Source organism: Melospiza melodia, chromosome 13 (assembly GCF_035770615.1).
Source record: "Melospiza melodia melodia isolate bMelMel2 chromosome 13, bMelMel2.pri, whole genome shotgun sequence".
Lineage (NCBI taxonomy): Eukaryota > Metazoa > Chordata > Aves > Passeriformes > Passerellidae > Melospiza > Melospiza melodia.
In genome coordinates this window covers 16,455,750-16,477,339 of record NC_086206.1, presented here as the reverse complement: position 1 = coordinate 16,477,339, position 21,590 = coordinate 16,455,750, and the positions used below count along the sequence as shown (strand labels likewise).

At 59.4% G+C, this 21,590-nt stretch overlaps 2 protein-coding genes across 5 annotated transcripts; both read right to left on the bottom strand.

Moving 5' to 3' along the window:
- Positions 1-486: 486 nt before the first annotated feature.
- LOC134424066 (adhesion G protein-coupled receptor G3-like) lies at positions 487-6,466 on the bottom strand. The gene is made up of 13 exons (XM_063167570.1): positions 6,371-6,466; positions 5,791-5,820; positions 5,548-5,707; positions 5,359-5,467; positions 4,674-4,814; positions 4,464-4,586; positions 3,883-3,922; positions 3,709-3,809; positions 3,146-3,258; positions 2,722-3,005; positions 2,363-2,456; positions 1,669-1,955; positions 487-1,281 (listed from the first exon to the last, which is right to left on the bottom strand). Exons 1-13 carry the CDS (start codon positions 6,450-6,452, stop codon positions 1,166-1,168), a joined length of 1,680 nt encoding a protein of 559 aa, XP_063023640.1. The 5' UTR covers positions 6,453-6,466; the 3' UTR covers positions 487-1,165.
- A 737-nt stretch (positions 6,467-7,203) lies between these two features.
- Positions 7,204-20,063, bottom strand: LOC134424339 (adhesion G-protein coupled receptor G1-like). Of its 4 annotated transcripts, none has more exons than XM_063168040.1 (14): positions 19,984-20,063; positions 14,367-14,452; positions 13,338-13,763; positions 12,736-12,859; positions 12,515-12,665; positions 12,303-12,431; positions 11,981-12,097; positions 11,373-11,418; positions 10,925-11,025; positions 10,717-10,832; positions 9,485-9,759; positions 8,814-8,925; positions 8,379-8,647; positions 7,204-7,841 (listed from the first exon to the last, which is right to left on the bottom strand). In XM_063168040.1, exons 2-14 carry the CDS (start codon positions 14,404-14,406, stop codon positions 7,735-7,737), a joined length of 2,013 nt encoding a protein of 670 aa, XP_063024110.1. In that variant the 5' UTR covers positions 14,407-14,452; positions 19,984-20,063; the 3' UTR covers positions 7,204-7,734. The 4 variants fall into 4 exon arrangements, with proteins under 4 accessions (XP_063024110.1, XP_063024109.1, XP_063024112.1 ...); XM_063168039.1 differs by lacking the exon at positions 19,984-20,063 and adding an exon at positions 19,664-19,732; XM_063168042.1 differs by lacking the exon at positions 19,984-20,063 and adding an exon at positions 19,664-19,732 and having other exon boundaries at positions 12,515-12,662.
- Between the last annotated feature and the right edge of the window lie 1,527 nt (positions 20,064-21,590).

Sequence of the window (21,590 nt, the reverse complement as noted above, 5' to 3'; positions counted from 1 at the left end):
TGTGGGTGTTTTGGGGAAGGGGGCAATGGCTGGGTGCTTGAAGGATGAGGTGCATCGCAGTGTTTCTGTTCCCTGTTGCATCTCTTGGACCTTCTCCCCTGTGAGCCCATAGTCCCTAAATCCAGAGTGTGTACCCAGGGATGGGAGAGCCCTTCCTCCTGCTTCCCTCTTCCCCACAGAGTCAGCCTGGCACGTGGGGAGATGGAAATACCCCACTCTAGACACCAAAGCTGGTCCTTGCATAGTTCTGTGCCACACAAAGGCAGCATTAGCAGAGAAAGGGCTGCTTCGTGCATGCACACGTGTGTGTGGGTATGGGTGTGGGTGTGTGCACCCATCCATAGTGATTTCTTCTCCCTTCATTCTTAACATTTCTCATTTCATTCATGGCAAATGGCCAGCAAGACTTTTCCCATTGATACATCTCTAATATAAAGCAAATAACAAATAATAATGAAGGTATTAAAGACTAAATTCACAGTGCTCAGCCAGCTGGCAGAGATTTAATACCGAAACACAGATCAGAAGACAGAAGTTGCCCTGCAAGGCAGCTGTATGTGCATTTTGGCTAGAGCACCATGTCCATGAGGGAATTGCTGCTGGCCCCAGAGGCTGTTTGGCAGGAAGGACACACAGCAGATCTCTGCCAGAGAGCAAGGAGATGTTTTGCAAAGAAGCTCATGGATTTCCTCTTCTTTTTGCTGATTCCCAGAGGCAAACCCCCCACATGTGGGCTGCAGCACATCAATCCTTTCCCTCCAGTGGCAGCAAACTCCCTGCTGGGCTGGTTCAGCACCAAGAGCCACCTCTAGCAAAGAGGGTGATGGCTCCATCCTGGCTGAAAGCAGGTGCTTTGGGGGCTTCCTCCTTGTCCCTGGGGAATGAGATCAGGGCCACCTCGAGACCATGGAGCTGCAGCCTGGAGGGACTTTGCAGAAGCACCATCTGTGGAGCTCCTTGCCCAGGGCAGCCCAGCAGGAATGGAAGGGACAAAGCAAAGAGCCCTGCTGAGGTGGACCATGCCCACTGAAGATAAACTAGATAAACTGAGGCATTGATAGCTGATCTCTCCCTCTGGAGGAAGCTGCCCCTGCCAGGAGGGCTCTCAGTGGGTGCGGGTGCAGGCAGGGAGAGAGGTCCAGCCAGGAGCTGCTCCAGCCAGGGGCTAGTCCTGGGAGCCTGTGGTGGTTTTGTCGTGTCTGATGATGTAGGAGAGAGAACCAGTGCTCTCCTTTGTCTTTGGGTAGTAGAGGACAACCAACCAGATGAATATGAAGATTCCTGCAGGGAAAGGAAGACAAACACTCAGCAGCAGCAGGAGACAATCTTGCCAGGATGCTAATGACACTTTCCTTCCACTTCCAGAGGATTCCCTCAGCTCAGCCCCTCCTTCACATGAACCATTTGGCTGGGAGTGGATAATGCCCCTAGTCCCCTGCTAAGGAATGTCCTTGGAGGAAAACCACCACGGGTGGAGAGGGTGTAATTGGGAGCCAAGAGCAGCTCCATGCTGGTGGTTGGGACCTGCCCTGACAAAAGGAGGGCTATGACAGTGCTGGGAAGACACTGGTGCCTTGGGATCCCTGTTCACCCCGCAGCCAGGCTGGCTCCTGCCTCCTCCACCTTCCCCACCCAACCCCTGGAACCCAGCCCAGAGTGAGTGCTGACCTTGGAGGGAGTTGAGGACGGTGAAGAGGTGGAGCACAGCTGCAGAGGAGATGCCATAGGTGAGGAACGCCAGGGCCCAAGTGGCTCCCAGCAGGCAGAACAGCCCTGCTGCCACCAGAGCCACCTTCCAGGGCTTGCTGTGTCCCTGCACTGCCCCAGTGCCCTGCAAGCTGCAGCTCTTGTGGGTCACCACCCCGAACACAGCCATGTTGAAGAGGAAGATGAGGCCAAAGTAGCCACAGTTGGTGATGTAGTGGACCAGAAGATGTTTGGAAGTGATCCAGCACCTGAAAAGAGACAACCCTGGAGCCTCCAGCATCCCTGCAAGCCTCAGCAGCACCCATGGGAGCCTTCCCCTGGGGGGATTTTCCAAGGCCAGGGTGGAGCAGGGGGACAGTGGTGGGTAAACACTGCCCTCGTGTTGCTCAGCTGGCAGGGAGCCTGGACAAGCCCCAGGTGGACCTTGGCCATCCCTCCATGACCTGGAGGGCTGCAGGCATGACTCAGGAGGCTCAGCATGAGAGCTGGGGCTGGCTGGTGTGTGGCAATCACAATTAAGGAAGCAGAAGCAGAAGCATGGCTCGAAGCCAAAGCAGATGGGTGCAACCCCTGACTGCTGCCCTCCTGGCAGGACTGAGCTGCCCCTCCCTGTGCCAAAGGGCCCCCTGAGCCCTGTGGGCAGTGGCACACGCACAGGTGGGCTATGGTCTGGTGGTCCACGGTCTGGATGTGGTATTTTCCATAGCTGCCAAGAGCTCCTGCCACTCCCACCACGAGAGCAGGGAAGCCTGGAAGAGGAGAGACACAATCACAGAATTGTTCAGGGTGGAAAAGACCTCTAAGATCACCAAGTCCAGCCATTAACTCAGCCACATTCACCACTAAACCACGTCTCCAAGTGCCACATCCACACACCTTTGAACACTTCCAGGGCTGGTAACTTCACCACTGCCAGGACACCCTGTTCCAGTACCTGACCACCCTTTCAGTGAAGACATTTTCCCCAGTACCCAATCCAAACCTCCCTCTGCCCCTCTCCCCCAGGCTGCTCACCCCAGCCCAGCAGGCACAGCTTTGCCAGGTAGTGGTGGATGTAGGTGCCCAGGACCTTGACAAAGAGGAGGTAGAGCTGGCAGCCCTCCAGCGCCGTCCAGGTGAAGCAGCAGAGCAGGCAGTAGTGGGTGAGCCCCCCCAGGGCCCTGCAGGTGCTTGGGGGGACCCTGCCAGCGAGCCCAGTGCTGAGCAGGAAGGCCAGGTTGAGGAGGAGCAGGCTGCCCACGAGGTTGAGGTGCAGCCCCAGGTTGGTGCGGACGGTGTCCTCCAGCCTGAACCTGCACCTGTGTCCCCACAGGGACGGGAAGGGTCACAGGTGAGCAGGGCCCTGGGCTGTGGCACAGCAGGCCCAGGAGAGGCACTGGCACTGCCTCACATCTCTCCCAGCCTGGCAAGCCCCCGTGGAGCTGCTGGCTCATCCCACCTGATAAAGATGCAGAAGGCCATGGTGAAGATGGAGAAGGCCATGGCTACTCCACAGCCAGCGGTGGCAACAGCCATCAGAGCTCTTGCTGTGGAGCCATCCAGAGCTGGGCTCTGCCAAACATGCACATGTTGGGTTAGACAGGCCCTGCACCAGCCTAGGAAACCTGACTGCAGGTACCAGAGCCATGGGGCTGCTGCAGAGACCCCATACCAGCCCACAGATCTTCAGGGGAAACAGGGCAGTGGTGGCTCAGAGGAGATGCTCTGTGGGTGAAGTGACCACCGTGAGCACCCTCCTGGGGGTCTCCACCAGCATCTGGGACCTCAAGCCTTGTTCTGCCAGAGCCTGCACCAAGGTGGGGCCTTTTCCAGCCTGCCCTGCCCAGCTGAGTTGATGCTGCCCTCCTGAGCTGGGGCTGGGCTCGGGTTTGGGACCTTGCCTTGCCTGAGCACAGCTCTAATTGTCCCTGTGTGGCTACTCATGACACCCAAGGGGCCAGAGAAGTGTTCGGGCAGCGCTGCCAGGGCACAAGCAGGAGCTGCAGGAAGCGGGATCGTCACCAGGAGCAGGGTGAAGAAGGTGAGATGGTCACAGGAGCAGACTGTCCCCTTGTCCCCGGGCTGTGTGTCACATCCACTGCTGCGCCAGCCTCCTGCCTGCCCTGCAAGAGGAGCGGCTGTGAGCGCTGGGACAGCGCCCGTGCCCCGCCCCGCACCTGCCCCGAGCAGCCGCACCTTTGCTGGCATCCCAGAACACGCATCGGGGGCTGACACCCTGCAAGGGAGAGAGCGGCATCAGCTCCTACCCCGGGGGAGAGCAGCAGCAGCTCCTACCCCGGAGAGAGCAGCAGCAGCCCCTGAACAGGGGGAGAGCAGCAGCAGCCCCTGAAAGGGGGAGAGCAGCATCAGCCCCTGAAAGGGGGAGAGCAGCATCAGCCCCTGAAATGGGGAGAGCAGCATCAGCCCCTGAACAGGGGGAGAGCAGCATCAGCCCCTGAACAGGGGGAGAGCAGCATCAGCCCCTGAAATGGGGGAGCAGCATCAGTCCCTGAACAGGGGGAGAGCAGCATCAGCCCCTGCATGGGGAGAGCAGCATCAGCCCCTGAAAGGGGGAGAGCAGCAGCAGCCCCTGAACAGGGGGAGAGCAGCAGCAGCCCCTGAAAGGGGGAGAGCAGCATCAGCCCCGGGATGGGGAGAGCAGCACCAGCCCCTGAACAGGGGGAGAGCAGCATCAGCCCCTAGGGAGAGCAGCATCAGCCCCGGGATGGGGAGAGCACTGGAGGGGAGGGCAGGGCAGCCCTGCAGCGCTGACTCACCTGGGGCAGCTCCCCGTGGGGGAAGGTGAGCTGCACGCGCTCCTGCAGCCCCGAGATGCTGCTCTCCCCCACCGTGATGCCCACCACGGTGTTGTCCAGCACCTGCCCTGTCTGGTTGATTTCCTGTGGAGGGGAAACCCTGCCAGGGCTGAGCCGCTTGGTGGCAGGGGCTGGGGGCAGCGGGAAGGATGCAGGCAGTGCCAGCTGTACCTTGAACATGCCAAGCTGCTGGATATTGAGGACTGTCACCACCACTCGCACTGTTTGGCTGCTCAGGGACCGGAATATCCCCCTGGGGAGGTGGATTTTACCTGCCTTCCCTTTCTCCGTGCTGTTCAGCCTGCTGGGGCCCTGCAGCAGAGAACAGTGAGAGGTTGTTGCTGCCAGATCACATCTCCTTTCAGAGCACACCAATCTTGCTCCAGGCACAAAATCAGCCCTGCCCAGGTGGGTTTGCTCAGTAAAATCAGCAGGAGCCCTGAGGGCAGAAGGGAAAAGCCTCATTGCCAGCACCCAGCATCTGTGGGGGCAGAGCTGGGAGTGGGAGCCAGCAGATTCTCCACCCACACATGGTCCCTGGGACGTCCAGAGCCTGGGAGAGCCTCTGGGTGGGCAGGAGGCACAAGGTCACACCTGTCCCTGCTCCTTTCCTACCTCACACTCCCCCTGCCCACCTGGCCTGCTGGGATGGCTCCGTGAGGAGGGGTCTTTCCTCCCAAGCACCACTTGACTGACTCCTTGCCAAGGGATGTTGAAGTTGCTGTGGGCCCATGATGCAACCGCACAGGGAGGAGGAAGAGCACAGCAGGGCAAACCACACCCTGGGGCAGGGGCTGAGGGGTGCTTGGAAGGTGTGGGGCCTTCCAAGCAATGGAGAGGCAGGGACACAGCTCACCTCGGTGGGGGAGAAGGCGATGAGCACATCGCGGGTGACAGCCCTGCTGACATTGAGGAGCAGAGTCTGGAGCCCAGCCAGCTGACTGTACAACCCCGACTGCAGCAGCCTGTGGGACAAGGGGGGCTGTGGGACACGGGGACACGGGGACTGAGCCCCCAGACCCCATCCAGGGCAGCCCTGCCCTACCTGAGCCAGCGCTCCCTCAGGCAGACGCAGGCGCGGCTCCGGGAGTGCCACAGCTCCGGGCAGCGCTGGGACAGGTGGAACACCGGGCTGCTGCTGCCCGGGCTCTGCTGCTCCAGCACCGCTCGGCAGCACTCCCCGTGCTCATCACCCCGGGGCAGCCCTGGGCAGGGGCAGCAGTGACCGCCGGGCACCACAGCACGGGATGGGCACTGGGAGCAAGGGGGGAATGGAGGGGACACTCACCGGAACAGCTGTCCTGTCCCTCGGCAACATCTGGATGGAGAAAGGGGGGAAACACCAAAACCTAGGGTCAGCCCTCCCTCTGTCCAGAGGGAAAGGGGAGGAGAAGGCAGGAGGGTCTGGCAGCTGCCAGGTTGTAAAGGAACAATCCTGCAGTTACGTGAGCTTCAAAAACAGCAATCAGAGCTGGTGAGGGCAAAACCACCGTGCCCAGCCTGCCAGGGGGGCTCACAAAGGAGACCCTGAACTGCAGATCCCGGGTTTTAGAGGAACAGTCCTGCAGTTACATGGGCTTAAAAAACACCTGGACATCAATCAGAGCTGGTGAAGGCAAAACCACCGTGCCCAGCCTGCCTGAGGGGCTCACAAAGGAGACCCTGGACTGTTCATCCTGGGTTTTAAAAAAGCCCCCAGCAACAAAGCCCCCAACTCTGCTCACCTCTGCACATCCCAGTGGGGATGCTCCTCTCTGGCCCGTCCACGTTTCAGGATGAAATCCCCACTTGGTCTTTTGGTGAGCACCTTCCCATGGGAAACCTTCCCACAAAGCCCATGCACCCCCAGTGCCAAGGATGCCACTCACCAGGCAGCAGCAGGAGCAGCAGGACAGTGCCCAGGAGCAGGTTCATGCCACTTTGTGGGGTCTCCTGGCTGTCCCCAGCCATCCCACCACGCTCTGCTCCCCTTGTCCCAGCAGCTCTGCACCTCCCCAGGCTCCCCCAGGCTTGTGGCTGCTTCTGAGGCAAGAGCTGCTCCTCATTTCCTTTTTGAGAGCCCCTCCCGCCTTCCTGTGGGCTGGCAAGTGACCTCCTGTCCCAGCTCACAGCAATGACACCAACCACCCGAGCCGCAGCTCCTGCCCCTGACAGCTCAGGGCTTTCTGCTTTCCTTTCTCCCCACACTCCTGATGGCCCTAACCAGCCCAGCGTGTGCTGGAGCATCCTCATCCTCATCTGGCCATCACCATAAGCCTCCAGGATGAAGCATCCCCTTCCTGCCCCAGCTGGGTGAGTGGGGATGATCCGCAGGCAGCTGGAAGGGGGGTGGTGGGATGGGAAATGTGGTGCTGTGTTTGCAAGGGGCACAGCCAGGACAGCCGGATCCTGCCTGGCCCCACAGCCACTGAGGCATGATTCCCATCCTTTGAGGTCTCCCTTCTTGGATCCCTGTCCTCCCTTTCTGCTGGGGAGTGACAGTCCCTGGAGATTCCCAAGCCGTGGAACCTCCCTCCATAACCCCAACCCCAAAGGCAGCCAGAGCTCTGCCAGGAGCACCATTATCAGTCCCACCATCCTCAGCAGGATCCTCCAGGGTGAAGTGCTGGGTCCTGCCCCAGAAGTGGGATAACGCAGATGAGAGATGGATTCCATCAGAGAGCCCACCAACACACCAAGCAGAGACCCCAGAGAGCCACACTCAGAGAAAAACCACTTTAATGGGCACAGATGTGGTGTGCAGGCATGCTCACTGAGCTCCTACATCAACCACAAATAGACATTAAACATTAAAGTAAAAAAAAATAGATTATTTCAGCTGCCTGAGAGTGTGGCAGGGGCAGAATCGTTCTGTCTTCTCTGGGGAAGGACCCTCATGGTGACCATCAGCAAGGGTTGAAAACTGGGCCTTTCCCACCCATCCGTCCTGGCCTCAGGACATGGGAGGGGACATCCAAAGGCACTGGGGACCCTGTCCTGCCCCTTCCACTTTTTACAGCCCCCACTGCCCAAGTAAGCATCCCTCCCTCCCTCCTGCCCCAAGGATGCCAAGCCTGCCAGGATGAGGAAATTGGGGAGGGGGCCAGCAGAGGGGGGGTGGCTGGCCCCACTGTGGGTCCCTGGGCTCCCTGTGGCACTACAGGGCAGGTGCAGTAGCAAAGCAGATGGTGTGGTCCTTCTTGTGGCCATGCTTGGCATGGGCAGCTCTGGCACAGCACGGGCACCACGGGGCTCAGCTGCTGCTGGGCTGGAGCTTGGCACTGTCAGAGCTGCTCTGGCAGTCAGGGCCCTTCCTTGCCTGCAGCACCATGGTCCAGTACCAGAGGAAGATGAGGAAACCTGGCAGAGGCGAGAGGAAGTGTCACAGACATCTTTTATGGAAAATCCTTTCCTTAGGATTTTTTCCTCCTGAGAAGCTGAGAGGCCTCAGGAACAAAATGTAAACAGTGGTTATCTGCTGCTGTGGAATACAACAGGTGGATCTGTGATTGGTCTCATAGAGTTGTTTCTAATTAATGGCCACTCACAGTGAGCTGGCTCAGACTCTCTGTCTGAGACACAAGCCCTTGTTATCATTCTTTCTTTTTCTATTCTTAGCTAGCCTTCTGATGAAATCCTTTCTTCTATTCTTTTAGTATAGTTTTAATATATCTCATAAAATAATAAATCAGCCTTCTGAAACATGGAGTCAGATCCTCGTCTCTTCCCTCATCCTCAGACCCCTGTGAACACAGTCACAAGGAAGCGTGGCTGACGCCTCCACAGTGAGAGTGAGCCACCCAGGCTGCCAGAGCTCCTCCTGCACACCATCACCACCCCACCAGCACCCCGTGAACATCCTGCTGCTCTCAGAGGAGCCCAGAGCCACAGGCTCACCTTGGAGGGAGTTGATGATGGTGAAGATGTAGAGGGAGACAAGGCAGAACACACCAGAGGTGAAGGAGAAGAAGATGAGTGCCCAGGGGATGCCCAGCAGGATGCTCAGCCCAAGGAGGGCCAGGACGTGCTTGAGCTTGTGACCCTTCTTGTTCTGCCGGAGGATCTCGCGCACCATGGCCCCCAGCATGACCGAGTTAAAGAGGAACACCAGGCTGAAGAAACCCAGGTTCACAGAGTTGTGGACCAGGGGGCTCGTGATCCAGCAGCTGGAGAAGGAGAAAGGGCAGGGGGTTACTCTGTGCCCATCCACAGGGTCACGAGGAGGGGCTGGGACAAGCACAGAAGTGTGGTGGATCCCCCTGGCACAAAACCCCAGAACAGCCCCAGGCCATGGTGAAGGTTTGGCCAGAAGACCCATGTGCCATGACTCACATGGTTGCATTGACGGTTCTGCCATCAATGGATTCGTAGATGGGAATGGAGACGGGGCCGTAGTTGGTCCAGCTGGCCAGGAGGATTGTCACCACACAGAAGATGGGGAGCCCTGGGTGGGAAGAGCAGAGTGAGCAGGCTGCCCTACTCCCTGCAGGGCCTTTGGACCTTCTGGAAGGACTTGCTGGCCCTTTCTGCACAGAGCACAAGCCAACATCCTCCCAAAGGGAAACCAGGGATGGAACACACGGCAGGGACACGTGGAATGAGCCCCAGCCTGGGAGGGAGTGGCACTGTGCTGGCCCAGCTGGGGCCTCCCAGGGATGTGGAGCTTTAGGCCATAAAGATCACAAGATCTTCCTGCCAGCCCAGAGCGTGGCAGAGAAGCATGGGCACTTCCTGCATCCAGTCCTGGAGGTTTCTTTCAGAAAGAAAGGATCCTGTTACTATTTAAAGATCCCAAGTGGTGGCTCTCACAGGGCTCCATTGCTGGTGATCCCCCAGGATGACCCACCCTTGCTTTAGCACCAGCTCCTGCTCTCAGCCTTCCAGCCTCCTCCTCCACCAAGGCTCCTGACAAACAGCTGCTCCCCACAGCTGGGTCTCCATCCCCATCCAGGCATCACACCCAGTGGGAAAAAGCCACCCAAGTGGGTGCCCCCCATGCTCACCCCAGCCAACCAGGCAGAGCTTGAGCAGGAAATGGTCGTGGTAGGCGTTGAAGACTTCGATCACAAGCCTGTAGAGGTTGTAGCCCTCGATGCCCATCCAGGTGAGGCAGCTCAGCAGAGAGAAGTGCAGGAACAGCCCCCCGGCTGTGCAGATGGCCTCGCTGCTGCTGGCAGCCAGGTGCTCGGAGAGCAGGAAGGTGATGTCCAGGAGGAAGATGGCAGCCAGCAGGTTCATGTGGATGTGCATGCTCGTGATCTGGTCCCGTTGTTTGCTCCTGCAGAACCAAGGGAGCAGAGCTCACCACTCTGCCTGGCCAGCACCAGTGGTGTCCACAGCACCCCACAGCCCTCATGGGGCACCTTGCCCCAGCAGAAGAGCAAGGAGACCCTTTGGTAGTGCCAGGAAATGAGACACCAACCCCATTAGAGACCCCCCATCCCAAATCCAGCCCTGCAGCTGACCCTGCACTGAAGATGCTCAGAGGGATGAAGCATTTTCCTGCGGAGACAGACTTGAGCTTGGGTTGTGCAGCCTGGAGAAGGCTCCACACCTTAAAACACCTTCCAGTGCCTAAAGAGAGCTGGAAAGGGACTTTGAACAAGGGCATGGTGTGACAGCACAAGGGAGAATGGCTTCAATCTGAGGGCAGGTTTTGTTTAGATATTCAGAAGAAATTCTGAGGGTGGTGAGGCCCTGGCACAGGTTGCCAAGAGAAGTTGTGGCTGCCCCATTCCTGGAATTGTTCAAGGCCAGGTTGGATGGAGTTCTGAGCAATTTGGTGTAGTGGAAGGTGTCCCTGCCCAGGGCAGGGGGTTGGAAATGAATGATCTTTCAGTCCCTTCCAACCCAAACCATTCTATATTTTCATGATTCTAAGATTTCAGGTCTGAATCATCCACTTAGGATCAGTGACATGACTCAGGAGAAGACACTCATGTTCTCCTCCAGGCCCTTGAAAAGATCTTTGCAGACTTCTGCTTGCTGCATCCATAAAAATCAAGAAGATTTTCCAAAATCTTTGAAAAGAGCTGGTGTTTCTGAGCACCCTGCAGGGAGACCTGACAGAGAGGGTGGACCCTGGACAGGAGAACTCTGCTTTCCTCAAACAAGGCTCCTTCATGATGCTTCTATCCAGGCCACCAACTGCCTGGAGAGCTTGTGCCCACCCAGGGGCTCATGGCCAGGGACAGGACACAGACAGGGAGTGTGGGGTGAAACCATCAGACTGTACCTGAAGTAGAGGAAGAAAATGGTGCAAATGGAAGCCAAAGCTGAGATCAGGCAGCCAACGTAGCTTATGATACTCAGGTAATTCCTGTGCACTGAGGTGATGTCTGGAGAGGAAACCTGAGGAGGAGGAGGAGGAGGAGGAATGAGAGATGGTGAGGAAGAGCACCCCTGGGAATGAAGTGAGGGACCTGAGGGAAGGTGCTACCCACCATGAGCACAGCAAAGTAGGTGAGGTGGTTGCACCTGCACTGCGTCTGGCTGCTCCCTGTCACTGTGGTGCACCCAGAGCTGTCCCAGCTCCCAGAACTGCCTGTGCCAGAGAAAGGGAGAAAACTGGTGAGCAGCAGCAACATCTGCCATGGTCTGAAGGATCTCAAGGGCCAGGTGTCCATGGAAAGAGGGAGAACAAGAGTGGGGGTCCCAGCTTGTCCCGGGCCAAGCACACATACTCAAACAGCCCCCTCAGTACAGGAACCCATCCCTAGGGAAGGGGAAAGCTCTTAGGTTAGCTCTGGAGGGAAAACCCTGACATCACCCGGTGGGAACGACTGATGGAGATGGAGGAGGAAGGGAGGTGCAGAGCAACCCTCACCCTGCTGGTGGGGCTGTGGCACCTCGGAAAGGGCCTGACTTCATGCCGAGGGCAGGGGCACTCACCAGAGGCGTCCTCCTGCCAGAACACGCACCGTGGGGTCACGTTCCTCTGCAAGGACAAAACCACAGGCCCTGCTCAGGAGGCAGCTGGGGGTTTGCTGCCTGCCCAGCGCTACTGATAGGGGACAGCACGGGCCAGGAGACAAGATGGTCTCAGGAGACAAACAACCACTTGGACAAACCAGACTGCCCCTGTGTGGGAGTGGGCTCCAGGCTCCACTCTGTTACCAGCTGATGGAGCAGATGCCTCCTTCCAGATCCTCTTTTCCCAACAAAGGGTTCAGCTTTGAGCAGGCACCTGGCAGAGCCATGATGAGCCAAAGGCCTGCTGACACAGCGTGCCCCAGCCCTGGTGACAGTGCTGGATGTGACACATCTGCCATGAGGCATCTCCTGGAGAAGGGAGGGCAGTGCCACCACCAGTGCCACTACCAGTGCACACAGACAAGCCATGATTGTGATCAGCCCCAGGAGACACAGCAGATCCTGCACAGGCAGCCCATGGACATGGACCTGCTGGATTGTGAGCCCACCCTAGGCTGGCAGGGGCTGAGCCCTCCCTGCCCCTCATTCCTGGTGGGATCAGGTTCTCTGAGGCTGTTCCCACCTACCGGGAGCTGGTCGTGGAAGAAGGTGAGCACCACTGGCTCGGAGAGGTTGGCCACCACCGTGTCCACCAGGGAGATGCTGACCACCTTGTCACCCAGCACGTGGCTGCTGTTCTCATCCTGTGGGAGAAGGGGAGGCAGTGGCAGGGTGGGAAGGGAGAGCAGCCAAGGGTGCCCAAGAAGAAGGTCCTGTGACTTTACCCATCAAGCTTTTAGCTCATCTTTGAAGTCATCATCACTTTCTCCCAGTGAGCAGCAGCACCCTGGTCTGGTGGCACCCCTGCAGCCCACGGGACACCCAGCCTGCCATCCACACGGGCATTACCTGGAACATGGTCTGCCTGTTGATGTCCATGACGAGCACCCTGTGCTCCGCCACCTCCTCCCTGTCCTTCACCACCATGAACAGGCTGCTTGGCAGGTCCACTGTGAATCCCTGGACCTCTCCACTCTCCTGCAAAGACAGACTCATCAGGAAAGAGGTGTAGAGGGAGCACGATGGGCCAAGAGCAGCGCGGCAGGCTTGGCAGGACCCACCTCTCTCTGGGGAGCGTAGGTGAGGGGCTGGGGAGCCCGGCTGGGCTGCACCCTCAGCACGGCGGCGTGCACAGTGGCCTCCCCAAAGGTCTGCTTCTGCCCTTCCAGCTCCACCTTGGCCAGCATCCTCTCCAGCTCCCCGAGTGTGCTGCTGGGGAAGGGGCACAGTGAGCTGGGGGCAGCGGGGATGCATGGGCAGGGATGGGCTGAGCTGGACTCACCGCCGGAGCCTCTGCTGCTCCCTGTGCCCCGGGGCTGCTGCCAGGGGCTGGGCAATGAGGCTGTCCAGGGCACTGAGCTGCTGCTGCACGTCCTGCTCCCACACGGGCATGCTCAATGCAGAGGCTGGGGAAAGGAAATGCCATGAGATGCACGGGCACAATTGGCTTCCTGGTGCCCCAGACTGACTGGCAGAGCCCTGGCGGGAGCAGAAAGCAGAGGGCTTCAAGGTGATCCTGAGCCAGGAAAGCTGATAGCGACCCCAACCCACAGGGCTTTCCTGCCTCCCACAACTCAGCTCCCACTGAGGCCATGGGCACCTCATGGTGAAGACTGGACCCTGAGAAACCACTCAAAGACTTCAGTTTTGTGGGATTTGAGGCAGCATTTTGAAAATCTCCACCTTTAGGGATGCTGGGTACCAGGCCTGTCTTTGGGCTGTTCAAGAAAACCTACATGCCCTTCAATCACCCTTCAGCTATCTTCATACCACCTTTCTAAACCACACACTGGGAGACAGCCAGTGCTCTGATGACGACAAGGGAACAGGCTGGGGATAAAACAACCCTTGAATTTCCTTCAAATAACATTAAATTGCATTTACCATTGAAGAAGTATTCATCTTTAGCATCCAGGGAGGTGTTCTTCCCACCCTTTATGATATAGGACACATTGAAGATGTTGGCTCTGGTTCTTTCAGTCTTCTGACTCTCCTGTCCCCAGGGGATGCTGCTGGCTGTGCCCCCACCCAGGGGGATGCTCTGCTTCCCATAGACCAGCTGCAGGCTCCTGTTGGACTCAAACCAGAAGATGCAGAAGCGGTACCTGCCCAAGGTGGCGGGCAGCCTGTACTCGTAGTAGGAGTTTCTCCTGCTTGGCAAAAAGGGCTTTTTAATGATCAGAGCCTGGGCCGTGTTCTCGATGGAGATGGCGGCAGGGCCGTGCTGGAAGATGGCAGAGCTCTCCTGGGTCTGGTTCCGGTCCCCACAGAAGCGAAAATCCTCCTCCCTGAGGCCACAGGCTGCCAGCCCTGCACGCAGGCACACAGGGACAGCAGATCAGCTGTGGGACAGCCAGCCCTGCGAGCACCCCAGCCTGCAGCAGCTGTCACACGTGGCACGCCAGGCTCCCACGCCAGGCATGCCAACCCTGTCACTCCTGCAGGCTGAGCGACACCAGCCTGTCCCCAGTGTCACTGCCACACTGCCAGGGGCTGCCAGGGCCCTTTGGGCAGCAGGACCTCCTGTCCTTCAGGGACACCCTCTCCCATGTGCCACCACCCACAGCAACAGAGCTGTCCATTCCCAGGAGGGATGGATGGATGGATGGATGGATGGATGGATGGATGGATGGATGGATGGATGGATGGATGGATGGATGGATGGATGGATGGATGGATGGATGGATGGGTGGATGGGTGGATGGGTGGATGGGTGGAGGCCACCTCCTCTCCCTGGAAAGGACACATTCTGCCCAAGATTCCCACCAGAGCAAATCATCCTATGAGATGTTTTACTTCTCTGGAAGCCTTGGTTGCACACATCTCATGGTGCCCCACAGCCAATGTTTTGGGGCTGCCAGTTACTCCCAGCAGCCCAAACCCAGCTCAGCATCCCAAAGCAGGACAGTGTACCTTGGAGGAGGGAGAGAAGGAGCAGGAAGAGGACCTTCATCTTGGGCAGCTCTACCTTGGCCTGGCCTTCAAGGAGACAGCAGAGCCTGAAAGGGTACAAAGGAAAGGGGCCACATGAGTATTTGAGTAACCCCCATGCCATGAGGGCAGGGATGAGGTGGGACACAGCCAGTGTCACAGGCAGGTCCCTGTTGCCTCTGCCTCCAGAAGGAGCCAGGAGCACTGGGCATCCAAGCTGGCTGTGGGCTGGAAGGGTGGCAGAGGCTGGGAGCCCCTGAGCTCTCAGCATGGAGAGGGTGCCCCAGCACTCCAACCCAAGAGCACACACAGGAGGGGTCCCTCCCCTCTTCTGCTCTCAGCCCCACATCTCAGTGAACACACTGACTTGTTATCAGAAGTGATAGGAACAGAAGGAAACTGTGGTTTCCTAATTCACCAGCCCTGAAATTATTTTCTTGGATGTTTTCAGCTCCTGCAGATTAGCTGAGGAGCTGTGCACGTTGCAAACCACTCCATCATTGCAGCCTGCAGAAAAAGGCTCTCCCAAGCACATCCTGGCACTGCCAGCACAGCAGCCATGGCTGCCCAAATCTGCTGCTCACAACCAGCTGGGCACATCCTGCACAGCCCCTTTGCCCATCCCTTCATCTGCCACTCTGCTCCACCACCCTTTTCTTTGTCTTTGCATGAGGAAGGGCTTCTGTGACCCCCACCCAGGCCAGCACTGAGCACCCTCAAGTGCTTCCACACCCCTGCACTCACCCAGCCACTGCCTTCACACTTTCAGCCTTTTTTGTTGCACTTTCTGCCTGCCCCAGGCCACAAACTGCACCCCCAGCTCTGCTGGGATGCACCCAGTGTCACCTCCTCCTCCTCACCCTGCTGTCACTTCAGCCATGGCACACACCCTGCAGAAGCCCCCAGGGTGGGACAGCATTGGTGGGGCTGCCAGAGCAGCTGGCCCAGCACACTCTTGTCAATGCCCAAAGTGAAGCCAGCGCCCTGGGCCACTGCTGCACCCCGCTGCACTGCTCTCAAATATCCCCCCAAAACCTACCAAGCTGTCAAAACTGTTTTGTTTGCACCAACCAGCATCACCTGCAAAGGCTCACAGCTCTCCCAGATGCTCCAGGGTCATCAGATGCTCAATAACTCTTTAGCAGATTTCTCCCACCAGCACAGGCTTTTCTGGAAGTTTCTCTAGCCAGCACAGATCCTGCACGGGTGTACAGCCACTACACATCCTTTCCCCCTGTTTCTTGTGGCAATTTGTCATCAGCAGACGGGGGCTTTGGGTTGTTAATTAACCTGCTGCTGTGGCTGTAGCTAAGTGACACTAACGAGGTGTCCCAGTGTGATCTGGGAGGGTTTGGCACAGGCACGACTTGGCAGGAGTAAATGGATTTGGATGGGGCTGGCACCCCAGTGCCTGGTCACACGCTGAGGAATCTCACCTTTATACCCAAAAACACAGACCTGGGGTGGCAAAACGCTGTGGGTGATGGAAAACACCTGGAGCACTTAAAAGCAATGAAGCTTCAACCGTGTTGAGGCAGCACAGAGCTGGCTGGGTAATAAAGCATCACCTCTGAATGGGGAATGAGGAATCCTAATGAGGCCTCAGCCCAGCCCACTGTGCTGACATCCTTAAGGTTTAATTGGGAAGGTTGGAGGAGAGGATCAGCCCCTTTCAGTGTTACTCAGCTGGGACCAGAAATCCCTGTGGGAAGCAGGGTGGGGGAGCCGGTATTTCCCCTCCCAGCCCTGTGTGCTCCTGCTGGCCCGAGCCTGATTGCTGCTTCCTGAGCTGAACAATAGCGAGAGAAAATCCCCTGAAAATGGTTTCACTGTGAGAAACCAGGCCCTCCATCCACACTGGCAGCAGGCACAGCAAAGGGAGCAGGATGTGCTGGGTTCTCGTCAGTTCTGAATCCGCCTCGTCATCTTCCCATGCCCGGATGGCAGAGGGGAAAAATTCCTGGCTTGGCCTCAAAATCAACCAGATCACGTACAAAGAGGTGGCAGACACTGAGCCAGGGCTGCACAGCTTGGAGCAGGCTCCCTTATCAGCAGAGAGGGAGGCTTATGCCTGGGCACCAGTTCTTATCCTCCCATCACCATTAACATATTGGCCTTGGGAAGAAAAGGCCAAAGCATTATACTGAGGTCTCTACACCTCAGGTGAATGGAGGGCAGGGGGAAAAAGTCTTAAAACCCCACAAACAAAATGTGTTTACTACCACCTTACTGCCTTCTGGGTGACTTGGCAGCAGGCATTTAAGCTTTTGGAGGTGGCACGTGGCTTTTGGACATGACGTTTTTCCCAAGGAGAAGGGGAGATGTTACTCCCAGCTCTGGTGACTCAAACAAACACAGGATGCCGGGAGATCCAGGAGCTTTTATCTGTTTTCCTTCCAGCTCTGTTGGGAAAGTGACGCTCTGTTCCTCGAGGTGTGAGTGAGTCTGAAGCTCGTCACCACAGTGGTTACTCAGACAGGCACTCAGCAGCATGATGAGGAAATTGTGGCAAGCCAGGACGGGCTCCTGGAGATGCAAAACAGCTTTGCACAACCAGTCCCTCATCACAGGGACCATAACAATGTGTCCTGGATGTCCAAGGATGTGAGGACCCCACGGGGGTCCCCCTGCAAAGGGATGCCCCAGTGTCAGTGTCTGAGAGCTGCACAAAGTGCCCTTGTCCTTGGCCAGTGGTGCATGCCCAGGGCCAGCCTCACGTTATTCATGGCATTGGCATGTCATTCCCAGCACCAGCCGCCTTGGCTAATGCCCAGGGAGTGGAGGGGCAGCTGCACTGTGCCAGCAGCCTGGCACTGCCAAGCTGTGCCATGGGGTGCTTCAGCTTTTCCCGGGCCATGGCGCTGCACAGAGCACCCAGCACCTTCAGGATGAGCCTTGCCAGCAGGATGAAACCAGATCCGATGGCGATTCCCACGGGAACAGCACAGCTCCCTGCCATATCTGCTCTTTGCCAGCCCCTGGCAGCCATCCCTCCCCACAAAGGCTGGCATCCCTCCCCACAAAGGTGGGGAGCACCAAGGGGAGGCTGGCACAGCCTGCCAGTGCCTGGGGCTCCTGGGACGGAGCGTTTGCCTAGAGCTGGGTCTTGACATTCAAAACATTTTTAAAAATTTCCATTTCCTAAAAAACACCACAAACAGAAGTACCACAGTGAACTAACCCAGCACTTCCTGCAGTGCCAGGGCAACACGAAGCCTTGTGGCTTCAGCAGCAGCCACAGACACTCTGCAAGGGACCAGGTACACCTACACTGGGCTGGGGCTGACGTGACATGGCTACAACACAGAGCAAGGACATCTCTGGCCACAGGGCTACAGACAGTTGTCCCTGCCACACACTCCCACCACACAGTCTTCTTTGAGAGCAGCCCCATTTCCCCTCTTGCACATCCCCCTTCCAAATCACTCCCTTGGGTTTCAAACAGCTCCCAAAACACCCTGTGCACTCCCTTGGGTTTCAAACAGCTCCCAAAACACCCTGTGCACTCCCTTGGGTTTCAAATGGCTCCAAAACACCCTGTGCACTCCCTTGGGTTTCAAATGGCTCCAAAACACCCTGTGCACTCCCTTGGGTTTCAAATGGCTCCAAAACACCCTGTGCACTCCCTTGGGTTTCAAATGGCTCCAAAACACCCTGTGCACTCCCGGGTCTTCCCATGAGCGAGCTCCTCATGGCCTGCCTGTGCTGCAGGTGCCAGACGAGGAAGGTGCAGAGCAGTGCAGAGTAGCTCAGCACCACCCCAAATCAGGGTCCCAGGTATTTGGCATGGAAAGCCAGGTGCTGGAGCCCAGTGAGGGCAAAGCCTGCAGCACCCAAGGAGCCAGGTGACAGACTGTGGGCCTCCCAGATTGCTGCCAAGGCCCAGCTGTCGGGTGAGCTGATGGGAAAGGAGCTGGTGAGTCCCGGAGCTCCTGAAAAGCAGGCGCCAGCAGGCTGAGCCCAGCTGGTCCCGTGCAGACATTGGCACGCTGGGACTGACCCATCCTGCTGCCTGTGAGCCACAGAGCTCTGCCCCTGCACCCACGGTGCCACCGCAAGGTGCAGGGACGGCCAAACCCGGGGATCCCCCTGCAGCCAACACGCAGTTGCTCCAAACCTGTTCCTCTGCAAATAGCAGCCCCCAGGCCGCAGGATTAAGAGCTGGACTGCAACCAAGAATGCAGCATTTTCAGGCCTTGGGTAATTCACGTGGGAGCTGTGAACCCAGCAAGGGACACGGCAAACCCCCCTGTGGCTGCAGTCCCGGGCTCAAAGGATTTGCCCCCTGCCCATCTCTGAAACACTCCTGGCTCCCTGTTGGTGGGGGAGCTTGTGGGGGTGGGGATGGGGGCCGGGGGGGTTACTGCAGCCCTCAGACCGTGAAATGAGCTTTGGCTGCCTTCCCTCCACAGCAGCCATTCCGACTTGGTGCCAGGAGGTTATTCCAGGAGACTTCATTTCAATTCTCCAGCTGCTCTCACTGAGCTTTGCTGGTGTCCCTGGAGGGGCAGCACAGACCGTGGGTAGAGACCACCCCGAGCACCCTACATCCCATATCCCGCAGAGACATGCCAGGGCCGGCAGGAACAAACCGGGATGTTGCAGGAGGAATCCCCCCAAAAGGCATTTTAGGGAAGGGAGATCACCCTGTCGAGACATGCCGGCGATCCCATGGGAATGCTGCACCCTCCGCCGGGAGGGAGGGGAGGAAGGAATGAGGTGCGCTGGTGGTTCCCATGGAGTGGAAGCAATGGCCCCACACCGGCCGGGCTTGGTGGAGCTCAGCTCTGCCGTGGCAGCAGCGCCGGTCCCGGGCAGCTCCGGGGGCTTTGCGGCCCCATGGCCCAGGAGCCCAGCCCGGAGTGCGAGCCCCATGGAGCAGGGTTGGAGGTTGGTTCCGCAGATCACTGACTGGCACCACGGCCACCAGCAGCGTCCCTGCCCAGCCGCACGCATCACCCCCAGCGCTGCGCCCCGCACCCGGAGCGGGGCGCCGCTCAGCCCCCATAGAGACCCCTCCGCTCCATCCATCCATCCGGGCTGCTCCCTGCCCAGCAAGCCGGGGCTCTGCCCGGTGCCACCGTCCGCACGGAGCCCCCCAGCCCCGGCTGGTGCCCACCCCATTCACTCCCGCCCCGCCGCTCTGCCCGCGCCCGCAGCATCCCCTCGGCTCCCGGTACCGGCAAACGCTCCTCAGCGCGGCCTCTGGGATCCCCAGGGGCACCGGGCTCCGCGATCCTTCCCTGTCCCGACTCAACCCCTCTCCACTGCTTTCATACCTGGGCTCGCCTCGGCTCGGCACCGCCTGGCACCTCCCGGCTCCGCCCGGCTCCGCTCAGCTCGGCTCGGCCCGGCCCGGCCCCGCTGCCCCGCGCACCTCCCGGCTCCGCCCGGCTCCGCTCAGCTCGGCTCGGCCCGGCCCGGCCCCGCTGCCCCGCGCAGCTCCCGCCTCGGCCGCTCCGCGCGGTGCCCGGGAGCGCCCCGCCCCGTCCCCCCGCGGCCGGTGACTCAGCGGGGCGGTACCGGCACCGCTCCCCCCGCACCGACCCCTCCGACACCCCCGGGATGGCCGCGGGGTCACCGCCGTCCGGCACGGCACCTGCTGCCCGCTTCTGCTCGGCCCGGTTCGGTTCAGCTCGGCGCGGCTCTCGGCGCCTCCCGCCCGGCTCGGCTCAGAGCGGGATCCCGGGGCCGGCGCTGACACCCGAGATCGCTGCTCTCGGTCCCGGCACCTGCCCAGCGAGGCCCGGGCCGGCAGCACCGAGGGCTGCGTCCCCCCCGGGCCGGTACCGGTACCGGTACCGGGGGCTGGGGAGCCGGGCTGGGCACGGCACAGCCGGGCGTGCCGCGTCCCGGCGCCCTTCAGCTGCGGGCTGGCGGGCGTCCAGCGGCGGGGCCGGCAGGCTGCACGCCTGGCTGCCAACGGGATTAAAAAATAACAATTAATGGGAAAGCAGCCGGGACGGAGTGTCCCGGTGACCCCTGTCCCGCTCCCCTGGAGCACGGTGCGAGGGAGGAAAGGAGCAGGGCAGGGAGCCCAGATCCAGAGCAGGGATACACAGCGCTCCCCTGGAGTAGGTGGGATGGGGTGTGGGGTGTGGAGCCTGGCCGCGACCGCAGCGCCTTCAGCACCCACCCCAGGGCTGGAGATGGTGGAGATGGGCACCCGGGGCTGGAGATGGGCACCCAGGGCTGGAGATGGTGGAGATGGGCACCCGGGGCTGGGGATGGGCACCCGGGGCTGGAGATGGTGGAGATGGGCACCCGGGGGCTGGAGATGGGCACCCGGGGCCGGAGATTGTGGAGATGGCACCCGGGCTGGGGATGTGGAGATGGCACCCGGGGCTGGGGATGTGGAGATGGGCACCCAGGGTTGGAGATTGTGGAGATGGCACCCGGGGCTGGAGATGGGCACCCGGGGCTGGGGATGGTGGAGATGGCACCCGGGGCCGGAGATTGTGGAGATGGGCACCCGGGGCTGGAGATGGGCACCCGGGGCTGGGGATGGTGGAGATGGCACCCGGGGCCGCAGGCAGCGCTGTTGGAGCGGGTAAAGCCGCTCCTGCAGCGCCCGCACCCGGCCCTTTGTGTGCGCCCCGGGAACAGCCGGGCTGCAGAAAGCCCAGACGGGAGCAGGGCGGGGGGAGAGCTCCGGGAAGTGCCCTGGGTAAATAGTTGCTCTTGCAGATATTTTCAATGGCTCGAATGAGACTTTTCTGCAGGGGGAAGGGTGCAAACAACTTCCCTCTGCAGCAGGGAAGGCGATGGACCTTGATCCGTGGGATTGTGCCACGGCGGGTGCCATGGCTGCTTTGGGATCCCGCAGCAGGGCACATCCCCGGTTTGCCTGGTTGAATTCCCAGCTCCAAGCCTCAGTTTCCCCGGCTGCCACGGGACAAGGCTCCCATGGGAAGCAGCTCACATGGCCGGACCGTGGCTAAAGCGGCCGGACCGTGGCTAACAGAGCTGCCTTTGAAGTCGGGCTGTCCCCACGCCTCGGGGAGCTGGGCGAGCTCTCAAACGCACACTCACGGCAGCCAGAGCACGGCGGGGAGCCAAACCTCCCTCCCACCGCGGTCATCCCGACCGGCTCCTTGGGGAAACGCCATAAATCCACCTCCCGGGAATAGCCCTGCTAAAGCCAGGCTCTCCCAGGGAGGGGAATTGGGTGCAGACCCCTCGGAGCAGCGAGGAAAGGAGTTTTTG